Source organism: Cydia strobilella, chromosome Z (genome assembly GCF_947568885.1).
Source record: "Cydia strobilella chromosome Z, ilCydStro3.1, whole genome shotgun sequence".
NCBI classification, from domain to species: Eukaryota; Metazoa; Arthropoda; class Insecta; order Lepidoptera; family Tortricidae; genus Cydia; species Cydia strobilella.
Window position 1 is genome coordinate 25,293,770 of NC_086068.1, and position 18,402 is coordinate 25,312,171.

Genomic DNA, 18,402 nt, shown 5'->3' on the forward strand with positions numbered 1-18,402 from the left:
TTGTATGAAAATCGAACCACCTTAAGAAGGTACAAACACACTCAGAAAATTCGGTTGACATTTTTATTGTGTAATTATAATTAATCTAGCGCGTGTGTGTACCAACCAGAGCGCAAGATCGCACGTGTAAGTACACTGTCTGTGTGTGAGTACTTGAGTTGACCTTATGCGTACAATATTGTAAATGTAGTTGAAATGCACACATTTTTAACTGCGGCGACATCGGTCCCGATACTAACTGACGATGACAGCTTGACAGCAGATCTATAGATATCTATGGTTACACAAGTGTTTGTTAGCTGACCGTCAATTGTAATTTTTCTGATCACAAATTTAAATCAGGTAGTTTTTAACTGCACTGGTGTTCACTTTTAACTCAATATCGCGTAATTTGATGATATTTTGTTGCTTGTTGCCGCTTTTTAATATGAGCTAAACTCCACCACTGTGTTTGTGATCTTGTGTACTACTACAGTGTTTTTAACTGGCGTTACTTCACTAAAACATGATATGTTTACGAATCACGACTATATGTAAGTACTTGCACTGTATGTTATTCACTGTATTTTATACGCTGTCTTCAATGTCACTTAATTATCGCGTCTCGATAATCACTCCAAACTAATATAAAGTGAATATTTTGCACAGTTTATTAGTTTCACTCATTATTTAACGTGAGCGCAATGTTTATGTGTTGGTGGCGCCCTCTCCCCATACGTCTCCCGTATACGTCACAGACAATTTGAACTTTAATTTACAATTTCAAGGTTATCAATTCAGTAGCAAGTTTTTGACACGGGCGTTCGAGGGGTTAAGACTATCTTCATATCAAATTTCATATAAATCGGTTATATTGTGTCCCATACAAATTTTCACCCCCCTTTTCACCCCCTTGAGGGTTGATTTCTGGGGTATAGCTATCCTATGTCCTTCCCCGAGACTCAAACTGCCCCTATACCAAATTTCAACAAAATCAGTTCAGCGGTTTAAGCGTGTAGAGACAGACATACATGAGACTTTCGCATGTATAATACTAGCTTTTGCCCGCGACTTCCGTCTGCGTGGACTTAGTAACCCCAGCTAGAGTAAGAATAGCGCCTGGAGAAAATCTTATAGCAATCATTCAATTTGAGCATAATATGCACACAAATATTAGGCAACTCAATAATTATCAATTCCACCATGATTCCACCCCGCTTTTCACCCTCTTAAGGGATGATTTTCGGGATAAAAACTATCCTATGTCCTTCCCCGGGAATCAAACTATCTCTACGCCAAATTTCAATTAAATCGGTTCAGCTGTTTAAGCGTGAAGAGGTAACACACAGACAGACAGACAGACAGACTTTCGCATTTATAATATTAGTATGGATTATATTAGTGTGGATTAGTATAGTATTATTAGTATATTAGTATGGATTGTATCTTATACCTTTAAACGAGCAATTTTTGTATATATGTATGTATGTATATATCTCTATATATTTTGGGGATCTGGGAAACGGCTCTAACGACTTCGATGAAAATTGCTATATGGGGGTTTTCGGGGGCGAAAGATCGATCTAGCTAGGTCTTATCTCTGGGAAAACGCGCATTTTTTGAGTTTCTATATGTTTTCCAAGCAAAGCTCGGTCTCCCAGATATTGATTATTAAACTAATACGCAAATAACGGGTTCTGTCGACGTCCTTGTGACGTCAGAAATTTATATACATTCAAAGACCGCTCAACGTTGGTATAGATTAAGTGTAAATGATGCTTTTCCACACATAATATAGAAATAAGTAAAGAATACAAACCTTGTTTAGCAGATTTAGTTTCGGCGTCGGGTTGCCTCCGTCGGCAGTGTTCTTGATGAGCAATGACACAAGTTTGATGAAGGAATCACACATGGCGTAATACTTCTCCCGCTTGGGAGGAGACGGCGGCGGGTTGACTCGCTCGTCGCTGATCTGTTGGTGCACGTTCTCAATGCACATCTGAGTCGCGATTCGGAAGAATCGAGTTATCATATCGTCCGATTTCAATATTCCGTTCATGTTCATTCGGTGAACATATAAATTGAAATTCTGTGCAATTTCTATCTCTGTCAGGGGGCTAAGAAGAACGTTTCTCCATTCGCGGAGAAGATTCTCGGTTTTCTCAAGTAGGCCCGGTGGATCGTCATAATCACGTGCCTAGAAATATTTATAATAATTTTAATGGGTTCAGAATTTATGATAACAAAATAATACTAGCAAGAAATGCGATAAACTAGTCCCCAACATTTGTTCTAGTTAGGGTTGCATTTACTCGAGGTATCTAAATTACACACATAATGTAATATAATAGCAGGAAACGTACGGTTACGGTAGACGGGCAGACTATACACTATGTTGACGAGTTCGAGTATAATTACTTGGGCTAGTTAGCCTCTTTCAGCAACAGGCAAGACAAAGAAATCGAGCGCCGTGTCAAAAACGCCTGGAAGAGCTACTGGTCCATGAAAGAGCTGATGAAGGGTAGCCTTCCATTGTCACTGAAGCGGAAACTCGTCGACATGTGTATCCTGCCCGTCCTAACCTACGGTGCTCAAACATGGTCACTCGCAGAGAGTCAGAAGTCCAAGTTGAAGATTTGCCAACGGCTATTGAGCGCAGCGTTTTAGGTGTGAAGAGGACCGTTCGTATCCGGAACACCACGCTGCGCGCAAAAACCCGCATTGCTGACGTCGGCGAGAAGACTGCTAGGCTCTAATGGGACTAGGCCGGTCACGTCTGCCGCATGCATCCAGACAGATGGGCTAGCGTGGCTACCAAGTGGATGCCAGAAGAGGGGCGCGGACCCGGCAGGCTCAGACGGAGATGGCGGGACGACCTAGACACCTTTCTCAACAACTGGCCGGAGGCATTATATCGGGAGTCGTGGAAGACAAGGGGAGAGGCGTTTGCCCAGCAGTGGGACACCATAATAGGCTAGTAAAAATAATAATAATAGGTAATACAATACATACCCGTACTTGTAAGATGCCCGCATGAATGTGCGCGGTGGGTCCCAGCGGCGAGCGCTCGCCGAGGTAGGCGCTCGGGTCCTGGTTGACGCGGATCATCTCTATGAGGCTGCCGAGCCCCTCGGGCGGCGGCTGGCGCGTGTGTGACATGATGCGCACCAGCGTCTCCGTCGTGTGGTACAGGTCTGACTCGTTCGCGTACATATTGTTCCTGTCGTCCACTAGGTACAGCTGGACTAGCTGCATGGAGAATGCGACGGCCAAGTAGTTGTTGCCGTTGTCCATCATGTGCGCCAACGCAATGTCGTACTGTTGATATGATAAAAAGGCTTAAGAAGCAATTCCCTAGGCCAGGTGAATACCTATAAGTATATTATAAAGCCTGACCAGGAATATATGATCATTGTCAAGAGGGCGCTATTATTTTTCATTTATATGGCAACAGTTCAGTATAGGTCTGAACAATGTGGATTGGCAACTCGTTATTTTGTTTTGACTTACATACTTTTATTCACTGTAATCAAAATCAGAATCCAAATATTTGGTATCCATATTTTTTTTATTGTCGGTAAGTACCAACTTCTTTTTTACCGTATAAAATTCATATATTTTCTTACTTATTACCAGGCATCGAAAACTGCGAGCGAAATCCATTTAAGTACTAGGGTTGTTACTTGTCAAGTCAAGTCAAAAGTACGTCATTTAAATGGATTTCGCTCGCAGTTTACGATGCCTGCTTATTAAACATATAGATCAAAATCGTCTAATTGTATTTTCTTTTTAGTTTGCTTTTCTTTGGCAGCCTAATAACCTCAGGAGGAACGACCTTCTCTCGTAATCCGCGTAATCGATGCCTCTGGATTACCTAGAAATTTTATTAATGACTATAATTACTGTACCTATAGATATAGTTGGTCAAACCAAATTGGCAGTAAATAAGAACCAAAAAAACTACTCATCCTTTTTTTTGGCTGCTAGTACTAGTGTAAGACAAAGATAGTCCTTAAGGGGCTGAATAGGGGGGGTGTACATTTGTATGGGGAATTAATAACCGCTGAACCGATTAAGATGAAATTAGGTATGGACATAGTTTGAGTCCTAGGGAAGGACATAGGATAGCTTTACCCCAGAAATCAACCCTCAAGGGGGTGAAAAGGGGGGTGAAAATTTGTATGGGACACAATAAAACCGATTTATATGAAAATTGATACGGAGATAGTCTTAACCCCTCGAACGCCCGTGTCAAAAACTTGCTACTGAATTAATAACCTTGAAATTGTAAATTAAAGTTCAAATTGTCTGTGACATATACGGGAGACGTATGGGGAGAGGGCGCCACCAACATGTAAACATTGGGCTCACGTTAAATAATGTGTGAAAATTATAAACTGTGCAAAATATTCACTTTATATTAGTTTGGAGTGATTATCGAGACGCGATAATTAAGTGACATTGAAGACAGCGTATAAAATACAGTGAATAACATACAGTGCAAGTACTTACATATAGTCGTGATTCGTGACCATATCATGTTATAGTGAAGTAACGCCAGTTAAAAACTATCTCTGTCTATGTTTGAAATGAGTCCTTTGACAAACTATACTTATATTTAATTTAGTCGTAACATACCAGATGGTGTTGGCTACTATTAGCCTCTATAGCTGAAAAAAAAATTCGTCTATCAGGTTACTATATCTATAAGAGAAGACGCCCACATCCAAGATTGGATCACCAAAAGGCCACCATGATGACGATGATCATGTTACTAGGTAAATAAAAAAGGAAGGTATATTCCGTAAACTTTCATAGGTTCTGGTACATTGTTAATGAACAAGATTGATCGTCTCCAAAGCCCATAGTAAATATTTATCAAACATATTCATTTTTGTTACTGTATTTATTTCCTCGCTTGTATATGCTCGTATAACATAACACTACAATAACTAAGTCGTAATAACCAGACTATAATGACACTTTGATTTGTTTACCTGTCAGCTCTGATGTTAATATGGAAATGTTTCGTAGCGAAATATTTTAATTTCCCGAACGGTTCTTTTCTAACAGTTTATTAATTACATTATTTACAATGTTTCGCTCTTGACTATGTATAGTTTTAGGCATTCAAGAAAACCGCCACAATGACACTGACAACAGTGACAATCTATCATTAAAATTATTGCCAGTGTAAGAAATTAGTTCTTATGAAATTCTGCAACATGGCGCATGATCATATACTACTGGTCAGGCTGTACATACATCTTTTTAGGGTTCCGTACCCAAAGGGTAAAAACGGGACCCTATTACTAAGACTCCGCTGTCCGTCTGTCCGTCCGTCTGTCTGTCCGTCACTAGGCTGTATCTCATGAACCGTGTTAGCTAGACAGTTGAAATTTTCACAGATGATGTATTTATGTTGCCGCTGTAACAACAAATACTAAAAACAGAATAACATTAATATTTAAGTGGGGCTCCCATACAACAAATGTTTGTGATTTTTTTGCCGTTTTGGCGTAATGGTACGGAACTCTTCGTGCGCGAGTCCGACTCGCACTTGGCCGGTTTTTTTAATACCACGTCGGTGGCAAACAAGCATACGGCCCGCGCTATGGTAAACATTCATCATAGCCTATGTTTTTTTTTAATACTTCGACGGTGGCAAACTGTAGAATAGATTAGCTTCCACTGTTGTACGATTGCCACCGACCGGGCCAGGTCGGATCGGCTGCCGCCGCGTCGTTACGGACGCTCGAGCAGCCAGCGGCAGCCGATCGCGCAGGGCTGATTCGGCTGCCGCCACGTCGCGGCGGATGCTTAAGCACCCGGCCGTAGCCGACCGCGTGCGTCCGAGCGCTCAAACCTACTGAGCGACCTCTGATCCAATAAAGCCGACGACAACCGAGCGCCGCCGTCCGTGTACGCGAAGAGCCGAGCGGCGCCGTCCGTGTACTCAAGGAGTCGAGCGCTGCCGTCCGCGTACGCAAGGTACCGAGCGCCGCCGTTCGCGTACGCGGGGGGTCGAGCGCCGCAGTCTGCGTACGCAAGAAGCTGAGCGCCGCCGTTCGTATACGCGAGGAGCCGACCGGCCAGAAGCGGTGCCAATAATATGGGATCTGACTACTGTGCAGACGCTCTAACTCCTTTGGCAACTAGTAAAATGCGCTTGGGCGCGCTCCGACTCGGCCCGTGCGGTAGGAAACGTACTTATGAGTCTAGACTCGTAAAATAAACAACTAAAAGCAGCCATGTTACTAGCCGGGTAAATCGACCGAAACGGCACTACACTTGGTGACAACCAGAGCAGAGCAGGCGATAGAAAACAAGGAACTATGCCTAGACACTATTCTAGAAGTGGAGGGGGCATTTGACCGCACCACGTATCAGACAATCAGTATTGCAGCATCTAAACATGGCATAGAACCGACAATCCTTAGATGGATTGGTACTTTGCTAAATAGCCGACTAATAAAGCCCACCCTTATGGGAGATGAAATATTAGCTACGGCCACGAAGGGTTGCCCACAGGGAGGGGTTCTTTCACCGGCTCTCTGGAGCCTGCTGGTAGTGAACTCACTGTTGGAAGAACTAAACAAAGGCCCAACATACACGGTAGGGTATGCAGATGATTTAGTGATTCTTGTAAACGGGAAATTAACGGGAAATTCCCGGGAACGGTATCGGAAATCATGAATACAGCACTGAAGCAAGTGGAGAGGTGGTGCAACCGTCATCAACTCTCCATCAACCCAGGCAAAAGAGTAGTAATACCGTTTACCAGGAAAAAGACCCTTCACGGCATGGAGCCTGAAGCTGAAGCGACGAAGCTGGCGACTGAAGCTTTATGAAAGGGTACTGGAAATGTCCGATGAAGTGAAATATATAGGTTTAACACTAGATAAAGAACTGAACTAGAAGAAAAAGCATGTCGATACTACCATAACCAAGGCACTGAGAGTGTTTGGAATGTGTAGAACGGCATATGGCAAAACATGGGGTTTAAACCCAAAGGTACTGAGATGGATCTATACCATGATGGTAAGACCTATCATTTTGTACGGATGCCTGGCATGGTGGCCAAGGACACTAAAAAGCACATGCAGGGATGCCCTTATGAAAATACAAAGAACGGCATGCATGGCTATTACTGGCGCGTTTAGAACGACGCCAACAGCGGCGATGGAGGTACTGCTAGACCTCCCGCCGCTACACCTGGTGATACAATCTGAGGCGCGTAAATCGTTACACAGGTTGGCTTTGACAGGCCTCTGGAGCTATAGCAAGCCAAAGACTAAACAAACAAACATGGAATGTGACAATTTCATGATAAGGATTACGAATATTAGCACAATCGGATTAGGACTCACCTCGAAATCTGTTCCAATTTGGGGACCTCGACGAATCGCAGCCATCTTGGAAAAGGTGTACCATCCTGGAGAAATTTGCGTTTTACTCTAAATCTACGTTCTCTGTGAAACTATGGTGTAAGGCAACATCAAAGCTTATTAAATTCTACACTAAAAAGTCCTAGATATCTTTGCGGAAAAAATACATCTTGTTATAGAAAATAATTGCTGAATTCAGATTTAGCGCTTATAACCCTTTCAGAGGATATTCTCTTAATAGGGAACTCTGGCTATTTTCACTGCTTATTACCGTATAGTATAGACACAGACCACCCCCTATAGACCGAGCTTATAGGACGACTCGGGGTCACCGCCCGTATGGTGTATAGGTCTTATATAAGATTGCTTACGGGCCGCTCCGATCAGTTGCGCCCAAGAATACGACCTATTAGCAGTGTGCACGTCTGTACGAAAATAAATTATAAATAATTGAATTCGTTCGCTAATAATTTATATTGCAGCGTAAAATGGTGTGGCAAGTCATCTAAGACTTCCAAATACAAAACAAATGGAATAACATTCCAGTTATAGTTAACGCTATCTCTACTGAGCTCGTTCACTTACGTACTAACAATGAAATTCTGTTAAATAAAAGCCATTATTTCTTTTGTGTGAGCGCGTGGCCTTTGTGCCTGAGGCTCACACACAATGGCCACGCGCTTTAGTAGTGTAAGCTTTAATTAAACGCCGGTTTGGAGGAACACTTGTTTTTTATTTAAAATATTATGTTATTCCTACATACAGTTCTTATCGTTGCGGCAGCTTCTAGGAAAGAGAGCGGGGTCACCCATTTTACATTACATATCAATTTTTTAAAAGATGCGTTCGGAAACGTTCTATACTGATACATTTGTTTCGGATACTATTACATCTTCCCCTTTCTTTTTTAAAAATTTCATACAAAATCTTCCCCTTTTCTTTCTAAACCCCTAAAAATAAAACCATTGTACCACCGTATTGTACCATTTTAAAAAAATATAAAAGAAAACTGGGATTCTTTTTTATTGGTAATAATTAATATGTAGAATCTGTAGTTTTATTTAGTTGGTAGTTTATCTTAGTAGTAGATAGATTAGATAGAGATTATACCTACGTAGTTTAGTTTTTAGGGTTCCGTACCCAAAGGGTAAAAACGGGACCCTATTACTAAGACTCCACTGTCTGTCCGTCTGTCACCAGGCTGCATGTCATGAACCGTGATAGTAAGACAGTTGAAATTTTCACAGATGATGTATTTCTGTTGCCGCTATAACAACAAATACTAAAAAGTACGGAAATTGTAGTTACTCAGAAGCACCTTATTTTTTAACGCTTTTACGAAGTACATACTGTGTAAATCTCTTGAATGTAAATTTCGCCACAAAATGTATGCAACACCTAGTATTAAATTTCATACATATTTTCTGGGACTCTTATTAGGTACTTTACGTTTAGAATCTTATATAATTAATATGCTAAGTAATTTTTTAGATACATTTATAAAGTAATGAAATATTATATTGTTTCAATATTATTAAGTATTGTTTCTGTAGACTTTATTGATAACAATTTTACCACAATAAATTATGGTACAACTGGTACCAGTACCACTGCCTGTAATGAACATGTCCCATCCCTACGCTTACACGTGTCGTTTGGAACGACCAATCACAACCCCGTGAGCACCCGCCCCGCACCTCAGAGGTTGGTGATTTCCGTCGCGAGCAAAATGGCCAATATTAGGCGGTTTTCTGTGAGTGACCTATGGGGTGACGCCGCAGAGCGCGAGTCTTCAAATTACAGAAGCGCGCAATTCGTGTAGTCGCCGGTGTCAAATGGGACCACCCTGCCAAAGAACTGTTCACTAGTAACAAAATCCTAACACTACCCTGCCTTTACACTATCCTAGAGGTAGCTAAACATTACAAATAAATGTACTTTCAAACAATAGCTAACAATAGTATGCTGCTGGTCTTCCGCCGCCGCGCCGTTTGTACTTGCTTGACAAAATGGGCATTGATATATATATACTATTAGTTATTTGGTAACTAAATCTATATTTTGAGAAAGCTAATAAAAAATCTGATTTTTATTAGGTATTATTCACGTTAAATAATCTGTTTCTCAAATTATTTTGGTCATTAACGGAACCTTTTGAGTAAAATTTTAAATTTTCTTTAAAAAAATCAGACAGTTAATTTTTCATCTCAGACTTCAAAGAATCGATTACAGTACATTTAAAATGCTTTCAAATCATACCTATCACGATTTGATCCGTAAAATAGAATCCGAGAAATAATAAAAATACGACGACGGTCAGCCGCCATTCATATGACGATGCGCAGTGACCCATGCTGAACAAAATTCATCATTACTTGGTTATATAGTATTATATACAAATATAGCTTATGTTTTTGGAAAGCTCATAAAATTTCTTGTATATTTTGTAATAACATTCATTGCGGTAAAGTTATAATTTATTGAGTTATAAGCATGTTTTATCAGTACTTATGCAAACGTCCACGGTAAAAGTAACCATATTTTTTCAAATATTTTGTAAACGACTAAAGTGATGACTACGGTTATTTAGAAACAATTATAATACGTTTAATTGTCTTTCAAATGACATCTCACACGACCCGATCGGTCTCATAGGGCTCGAGATGTGAACAAATTTCGATGACAGTCGGCCGCCATCATTGCCCCCCTTTTGTAGCACCCGTCCCCCCCTCCATAAACCACAACCGGTCAATTCGTATTCTGGAGACCAGAAGGAACATATCCATACCAGTTGTAGGTATTTAGAAGAGGTCTACGAAAATCGTGAAGGAGACGACTTTTGTTTAATCTGCCTCTAGACTATAAATGATTGTATTGTGCTGTATTATACCTTTGTTTTATACCTTTTTAGGGCTCCGTACCTCAAAAGGAAAAAACGGAACCCTTATAGGATCACTCGTGCGTCTGTCTGTCTGTCTGTCTGTCCGTCTGTTACAGCCTATTTTCTCCGAAACTACTGGACCAATTAAGTTGAAATTTGGTACACATATGTAAGCTTGTGACCCAAAGATGGACATGTAACGTAAACAAATTAATTTTAAACACCACTTTTGGGGGGTAAATGAGAAAATTAAAAATTAAAGTTTGTCAAACTATAGGTATATCGTGTTACATATCAAATGAAAGAGCTCATTGTGAGAATCTCAAAATTTTTTTTTATAATTTTAAGATAAATAGTTTAGAAGTTATTCAAGAAAATAGGCAAAAAATGACCATTCCCCCCCCTTTATCTCCGAAACTACTGGGTCAAGAATTTTGAAAAAAATACACAAAATAGATCTTTACCTATAAATTACCGGAAAACCTATTAGAAATGTGCAGTCAAGCGTGAGTCGGAGTTAACTACTTAGTTTTTGATCCGACCCCTACGGGTCTTTTAAAGACATTTCACATAAAAAATACATTGTTTAAATTGTGTAATGTACGGAACCCTTGGAACGCGAGTCCGACTCGCACTTGGCCGGTTTTTTGGGGTTCCGTAGCCAAATGGCAAAAAAACGGAACCATTATTTTAATTTTTTTATTTTATATTTTATTCATAGACCAACTGAGATCATTGTTGTTAGTACACATAAAGCTTAAATATATGGTTAGTATTATACACTATATAACGAATGTCAATATGGATTTGTGGATTATGGATTTGTCATGTCTGTTTGTCTGTCTGTCCGTCCGTATGTCACAGACACTTTTTTCCGAAACTATAAGTTTTTCTCTGAAACTCAAAAAAACATTTTTCATCAAACTCATACGTGTGGGGTATCTATGGATAGGTCTTCAAAAATGATATTGAGGTTTCTAATATCATTTTTTATGCAAACTTCCACCGAAAATTGGTTTGAACGAGATGTAGTAAGGAGTTTTTTTTATACGTCATAAATCGTAAACCGCAATTTACCTTTCAATCAACTCAAATATAAAAAAAAAAAAATTAATTTCATAAACATATTTAAGTGGGGCTCCCATACAACAAAGGTGATTTTATGCCGTATTTTGTGTAATGGCAAAGATATATATAACTCCGTAATAGATGGATACAGTATAAGGAAAAAACGTGCCTCGAAAATCACGAAACTTTGATTCTCGATCAGATGGCGCCACTAGTTTTGGCCTACTCTCGTATAGAAAGCGTTGACGGTTTTGTTTGTTATTTATAATTTTAACGCATATCAGTAAAAGAACATGAGTCATAATCATATAAAAATAATTAATGCAAATAAAAAAATCATTTATCCATATTTAAATACATTTTATCGTATTTTTATAAATCTTCAGTTTTAGTTTTAAAGTGTCGATAGATGGCAGTAAATTTACAGTGGTTACAAAATTTACTATGACAGTACCGCTCTATCTTATTATATCCTCTTTGATAATGGTAAGGAACCCTTAGAAAGTTTTTGTGTAGAACTTAATAAGCTTTGGTTTCGTCATACACAGTATTCACATTAAACCCAGATATTCCGAGAAAAACAGAAAAACCAAAAAGACTTACTTTTCAAGATGGCGTTTGATCCCCGTGGTCCCCGAAGCTTCAATTTTATGACACGCAAACAGGGATCCCTAAAATTGTAGGTGCCAAATTTCATTACTGTCCACTATTGTTTAAATCCCATTTAAGACCTAAAATCTGTTTTTGCTATCACATTTTTTAGTCCTAAACATTTTTCTTCCGTTTATTTTAGTAAATTTGTATTGCATAGCACTCTAGCATTGTAATGTTATTACTATAACGTGTAAAATTGTAATTTTATTAATAAATGATTGTATTGTACTGTATTATACCTTTGTTTTATACCTTTTTTGTGTAGAACTTAATAAGCTTTGGTTTCGTCATACACAGTATTCACATTAAACCCAGATATTCCGAGAAAAACAAAAAAACCAAAAAATAACTTTTCAAGATGGCGTTTGATCCCCGTGGTCCCCGAAGCTCCAATTTTATGACACGGAAACAGGGATCCCTGAAATTGTAGGTGTCAAATTACATTACTGTCCACTACTGTTTAAATCCCATTTAAGACCTAAAATCTGTTTCTGCTATCACATTTTTTAGTCCTAAACATTTCTCCTCCGTTTATTTTAGTAAATTTGTATTGAATAGCCCTCGTGTACTAATTATGGATCTACTGATGTCTATTTTATTGAAATCCACTCAATAGTTAGGCGATAAACGTAAAAATATGATTTAATATTCGACGTCCTCTCAAGGCGGCTGTATTGATTTTTCTTCAATAAAATAAGTGTAAACAGGTTGCGAAGGGCAAGAGGACTCACCGATACGTCATTTTAAAAAATCCGTCCAGTATCCTGAGCTACAGGGTGTACTGATTTTCACCCATAACCCTACTTTCTGTTTAAGTCGCAGTCGAGTAAAATGTTGATATTGGGGTATAACGTGTACAAATGTATAGATAAAAGTGGAATTCATATTTCTACAAGTTTCCTATTAAGAGCATATCCCCTGAAAGGGTATAAGCGCTAAATCTGGATTCAGCAATTATTTTCTATAACAAGATGTATTTTTTCCGCAAATATATCTAAATTTTTAGTGTAAAATCTCATAAGCTTTAATGTTGCCTTACACCATATTTTCACAGAGAACGTAGATTTAGAGTAAAACGCAAATTTCTCCAGGATGGTACACATTTTCCAAGATGGCTGCGATTCCTCGAGGTCCCCAAATGTCAAATAGTGTGGACATGAAAAAGAGACCTTTAATTAACATACATACCAAATTTCAAAACTTTGGAAGAGATTTCGAGGTTAGTCCTAATCCGATTGTGCTATATGGGCTGCGATAAGATGCAACCCAAGTTTGTGTTCCGTAAGAATTTTAATGTCAAAGTTACAACAAGGGCTGAATGTACCGAAGGTCTTGAAGCACCAATTTCTGATCAAAATGACATCATATGGTATACAGATGGGTCCAAGACAGAATCTGGTACTGGGGCAGGCATTTATGCAAATGACTTTAGTAGTAGCATAAGAATGGGCAACTACGCCACTGTCTTCCAAGCCGAGACATACGCTATAATTGCCTGTGTGCATGAGAATACAGTTGGTTTGCCTTTAGGAAGAATATATCTATATACTCAGCGACAGTCAGGCTGCACTCAAAAGCGCTTAAGGCGCCCAGAGTGAACTGTAGGTGGTATACAATGGCATCCAAGCTCTGAACAAGCATGGAAGGCAAAACAAAGTGCAACTGGTATGGATCCCAGGGCACGAGGGATTCATAGGCAATGAAAATGCAGATGAACTTGCCAGAGCCGGATCTGCATAAAACCTTATAGGTCCGGAACCATTCGTGGGGCTCTCACAGGGAACGGCTATCAAAGACCTTTCTAAGACCAAACATCAGAAAGAATGGGACAGTCTGACAGGTCTAAAGCACTCATAGCTCTTTATACAAGGGGTAGACTCTGGTTGGAACAAAAAGCTTTGGAAAGTTAGCAAACGACAACTCTAAATAATAACGGGGGTGTTTACTGACCATTACGGGGTCAAGGGAATCCTGGCCAAGATGGGACACGCTGACAACACCGATTGTCGTATGTGTGGCGAAGAGGAAGAGACAGTAGAACACCTTATGTGAATGTCACGCGTCACGCCCTCGCCAGACAAAGAATGAAGGACTTTGGAACCGGCTATCTGGAACCAAAAGAATTTAAAACGCTACCCATGAGCTCCATCATCCGGCATATGGAGATGGTGGGAAAAGCTCTTGATTAGCGGACGGATCTTTCCTAGGGGGTAACTGCACAAAAGATCCCTATGGATCGAAGTGAGACCATCCATAACCCTGAAAACCATAAGATATGATAAGCCATGTCACTAAAAATTGAACCGTCATAGCACGTTGAATATTTACAAAATTCTTAGTGGCAAATCAACTTGAACCAAAAGGAAACTAATAGGGGTCTAATATGACCGACTTCCATTGCAATGGCCAAATACTGCAAACAACAATGTATTATTCGATTCAACAGAGATGTGTTACCTGTGGTAGGTTGATAAGGTTATTTCTGATGAGACAGTCGACTGCTTCTAGGTTGTACTTGAGTTCCTCCCTGCACTCGGTGAGGCAGCAGGTGATCTGCTTGGTGGTCCACACGTGGCCGTAGACGCGCGCGTCTTCGAGCAGCTTGAGCACCCGCAGGTGCACGTCGCGGTAGCGCGTCATCATCTCCACGTGGTCGCTGCTCGCGCCCGGCTGTACGATGTGCCCGTCCAGGAGACCTTCCACGCCCTACAACATAATACTAGTTTTTCTACTCCACATTCCACCATTCTTATTTGTAGAGATTGCCAGTGAGATTTAATCAACTTCATAAAGAGCGCGGCGCGCGGGGCCCCGGCGCAGTGTTATAAGGATCCTACAGCAGTGTTCTTAGGGATATTCGTACAATATTATTGTTGTTGTTTTTTATTCTGACTTCTAGGCAAAGATCTATAAATAATTATTTACTTTGATTTAATTTTTAATTTTAGGCGTTTGCCGCTGTCTTAGAAATAATATTGTGTGCAACGGTACATAATTAGTATTAAAAATCTCGGGCGTGTCTTTACAAAACTAAACTTCGTTTCGCTATGTAACCCTTTTATTATGTACCCGTTGCACAATAGTTATTTACGATACAAGTGCGGAAAAGAGGAAATTCGAAACGAGTGGCGATAAATTAAAATACTATTATATGACTAATGAAAGGCATTAAAATACGAGTATGAGTTTATGAAATGAATTTCATAAAAGGATCACACGAGTATTTCAATGCCTAATTATGTACAGTTACATACACTGCTTTATCTACATCAATATCATAAACTTCAACAAAACAAAGTAATTTTATACACAAACGTCAAATGGCGGTAATGCAAACTTTTTCGCGCATGACACGCATCCGTTGATTTTTTTTTCAGAGACAAACTAGAGTTGAGGGCCGACTGCCATATAGTTCGACATCAAGTAACATGCGAAATTTGACAAAATTGTTGGACACTTCATTTCGAATAAAACGTCATCTCGACTGATATTAGGCCAGGATTACACTTGTAAGTTTTACTTACGTAAGTAGGGACACAGCTGAGGAGAATGAGATATGAATATCGTTATCTCATTCTAGCAAATAGCTTTGTCCCTACCTACGTAAGTAAAACTTACAAGTGTAATCCTGGCCTTAGAATAGAGGCTAAATCAAAATTCCTTGTTTCTCAGATATGTTCTAAATTTGAATGTAATCGTAAAGGTTATCGATAACGTAAAGTTAAAACTACGAATACATTGTTATATAGGCCGTTAGCTTATCGTTTCTGAATATATTATAGGGAGGTTATGATATTGATATGTAGATAAACATCATTCATCAATTATTCGGATTCTCGACTTCACAGTTAGCAAAACTATTAGCTTAAAATTCCTGCATGCAAATATGTATGTACTGCTGTTAATTGTATGTTCTTTGCGGCGTAAACTCGACCTCTTTTCCTAAGTACACCTTTATAGGTTTATGACGCGTAAATTAATTAAAAATATAACTAACATGATTGACTTAAATATATACAACGTGCCCATGAGAAACCCGAAAGATTTTAACAACGTATTTCAAATCATATTTTAAGATTAAAATTCTAGATAAGTTTACAGGACAAGCTTTTCTAGAATTCGCCTAGTTTCAGTTACTACCAAAAAAAAACATGATGTTAGATTACCTTCTGTAATAAAGTACATCCGGATACAATGTCCCGATTCCGTCTAGCCAAAATAAGGCATTCTAGTAGCGAGTGCATATTTGCAGACTGTACTGCCAGAGACGCTACTGCTATCGAGTTCGCTAGGAAGACCTCGGCAGCCGTGATAAGAGTGCTCATTTCATCCGTGCCGTACACCTGCGTCGGGTTCATGACCTGGCTGAAAGTCAGCTGCGGGATCTGTTCCTGCTGCTGTTTGGGGATGAACATGCCGGCGTCGCGGACGGGCATGAAGCCAGGTATATTGCAAGCGAACTCTTCGTAAACGGCGATTTGCATGTCAGTCGGCCCACCGACGCGCAATCGCACGCGTTCAGGGATCCTCTCCGTCTGATATGTCAAGACAATCGGGTCGTAGTATCGTCTGCCTTCCTGGCGAGCGATTTTTCTCATGTCGTAGTCGTTCATTAGTCTTTTGTCCAGTTCGGGTAGCGCTTTTTCGACTGCCGTCTTTTGAATGAAAGCGCAAGCCAATTCCATATTTTCGGTAGCGAGAACTGCTGCGGCGCTATCTACTATCTCCTTCTGAAATACATCAATATTAGTTAAAAGGTAAAGGTTTTGTTAACGTAATAAAAAAAAACAATATTCTTAAAACAGTAGAGTACCTGTTGGGGTGTTGCTGGCATCAAAGCCGTGACAAAGGCGGCTTTCAAGTTGGTGCTAATGGTGCTGATGATTTGTTCCCTGCACGTTATCATCGCCATACCCGCGGTAAGATTCCTCGTCATGTGATGAGCACAAGTGCGCATTCGGACTTCATCAGGGTCAAGCGCGAAATCTTTCCTGATGATTTGCTCACAAGTGGTTAGCGCATATTTTATTGATCGCTCAACTACGGGATGAATCCATTCTTGGATTGACCTTTCTATAGCTGGCTTGACAAATTGCTTTAAGTGCGGATAGTTTTGGAAAAGAATGATGTGCGGATTGAAGCAAATTTTCTGTCCAAATGCAGAAGTAGAAGATACATTAACATCCAAGTAATTGAAGCGAGGCTCAGGCAAACCGAGCACCCCAATCATGCTAGGATCGTTAGCCACCAGGCCGCTGGTCGGCGTCGGCGCGGTGGCGGCCATGTCCTCCTGCGGCAGCATCGGAGGCTGAGGAGGCATCAGTTGCATCTGAGCCGTCTGAACTATGTTTTGGGCCACTGGCATCGGGTTAGTTGCTTCCTTGTTAGGTTTTGGTTGAGAAAGTTGGAACTCAATCAACCTTAGTTTTTCTGAATCTTTAAGATATATGGAAGGCTTTAGATCTGCGATATCGAGGCTTAAGTTTTTGCAAAGCACTTCTATTTCGAACTTCAAATTTAGTTTGAGATCAGGCTCTTGATGTAATTCAGCTAATGCGTTCATTAGAGCCATTGTCCAGGGATTTGGAGGTTTGAACACTACGCTTTTTGCACAAGACTCCAAAACCTTGGCCACAAACGGCACGACGTACAGAAGCTCCTGCTGTCCTTTGTGATAAGCTTCGAGAAGGAGTGCTTTGAGGTCAATGTCCACGTGAAGAATGGGCTGGTTGCGGGCCAGCGTCAACATGCCGAGCCAATGCCCGAGGTTCTTCAGCAGCGAACGATCAGAGAAATTTGCGATACCTTTGTCGGAGCGCAATAATACTTTGATGTTTCGGTAAGTTTCTTTTGTGACCATTTTGTTCACGTCGCGTATTTTGAGAACGTCAAGGAAATTTGAATACAGAGCGTGAAAGTTAAGTTCTATCGACGCTCTCTTCATGACCAGATACTGCGAAAGCCATGGGAAGTATTCGTCTGTGATGATTTCTTTGAGCTCTTCACACTTCGTCTGCAGGTTGAGCTGGCTGAGATTATTGAAAATAAAAGCAGTTTTGTCTTGGATAGCTTCAGGTGGTGCATTTATTTTTTCTTCCTTGTCTGTAGCAGTCAAAAGAGTGTCAATGTTTGTGGCGTTAGCTATAGATGGTCGGCTGCCCATGCCACCAGCGGCATTAGTCACCTTCGATATACCCGAAATCGCCGACGGCGCACAAACAACGGCCCTAAAACAATATAAATCACATCAAGTAATAAAGTAAGTAATATAGCATAATCATTTCAAAAACTTTTTTGTATTTATAGGCCAAAAAGCAAACTAATTTAATGTTAGCCTTCCTTTTGTATATTGTGACCATTATTAGCAACATGCATAGCACACAGCAGGCGTAAGTAAGTAGTAACATATTCAATCTAATAAATTGAAAGTAA

General features: G+C 40.1%; 1 protein-coding gene and 1 long non-coding RNA gene across 3 annotated transcripts in view; one reads left to right on the top strand and one right to left on the bottom strand.

Annotated features, from left to right (window-relative positions):
- Positions 1 to 18,402, bottom strand: part of LOC134754146 (CCR4-NOT transcription complex subunit 1) — a 78,378-nt gene that overhangs the window by 29,347 nt on the left and 30,629 nt on the right. The window contains exons 5-9 of one of the 2 annotated variants that reach the window (XM_063690245.1): positions 16,784 to 18,197; positions 16,137 to 16,697; positions 14,428 to 14,676; positions 2,992 to 3,297; positions 1,799 to 2,176 (exon numbers count right to left, since the gene is read on the bottom strand). In XM_063690245.1, coding sequence (XP_063546315.1) covers positions 1,799 to 2,176; positions 2,992 to 3,297; positions 14,428 to 14,676; positions 16,137 to 16,697; positions 16,784 to 18,197 — 2,908 coding nt within the window. Of the gene's footprint in view, positions 1 to 1,798; positions 2,177 to 2,991; positions 3,298 to 14,427; positions 14,677 to 16,136; positions 16,701 to 16,783; positions 18,198 to 18,402 lie in introns of both variants that reach the window. The other variant, XM_063690244.1, reaches the window with a different exon arrangement.
- LOC134754498 (uncharacterized) overlaps positions 11,143 to 18,402 on the top strand; it is a 95,482-nt gene continuing 88,222 nt past the window's right edge. The window contains exon 1 of the long non-coding RNA XR_010128901.1: positions 11,143 to 11,200. This is a non-coding gene — a long non-coding RNA (uncharacterized LOC134754498). The remainder of the gene's footprint in view (positions 11,201 to 18,402) is intronic.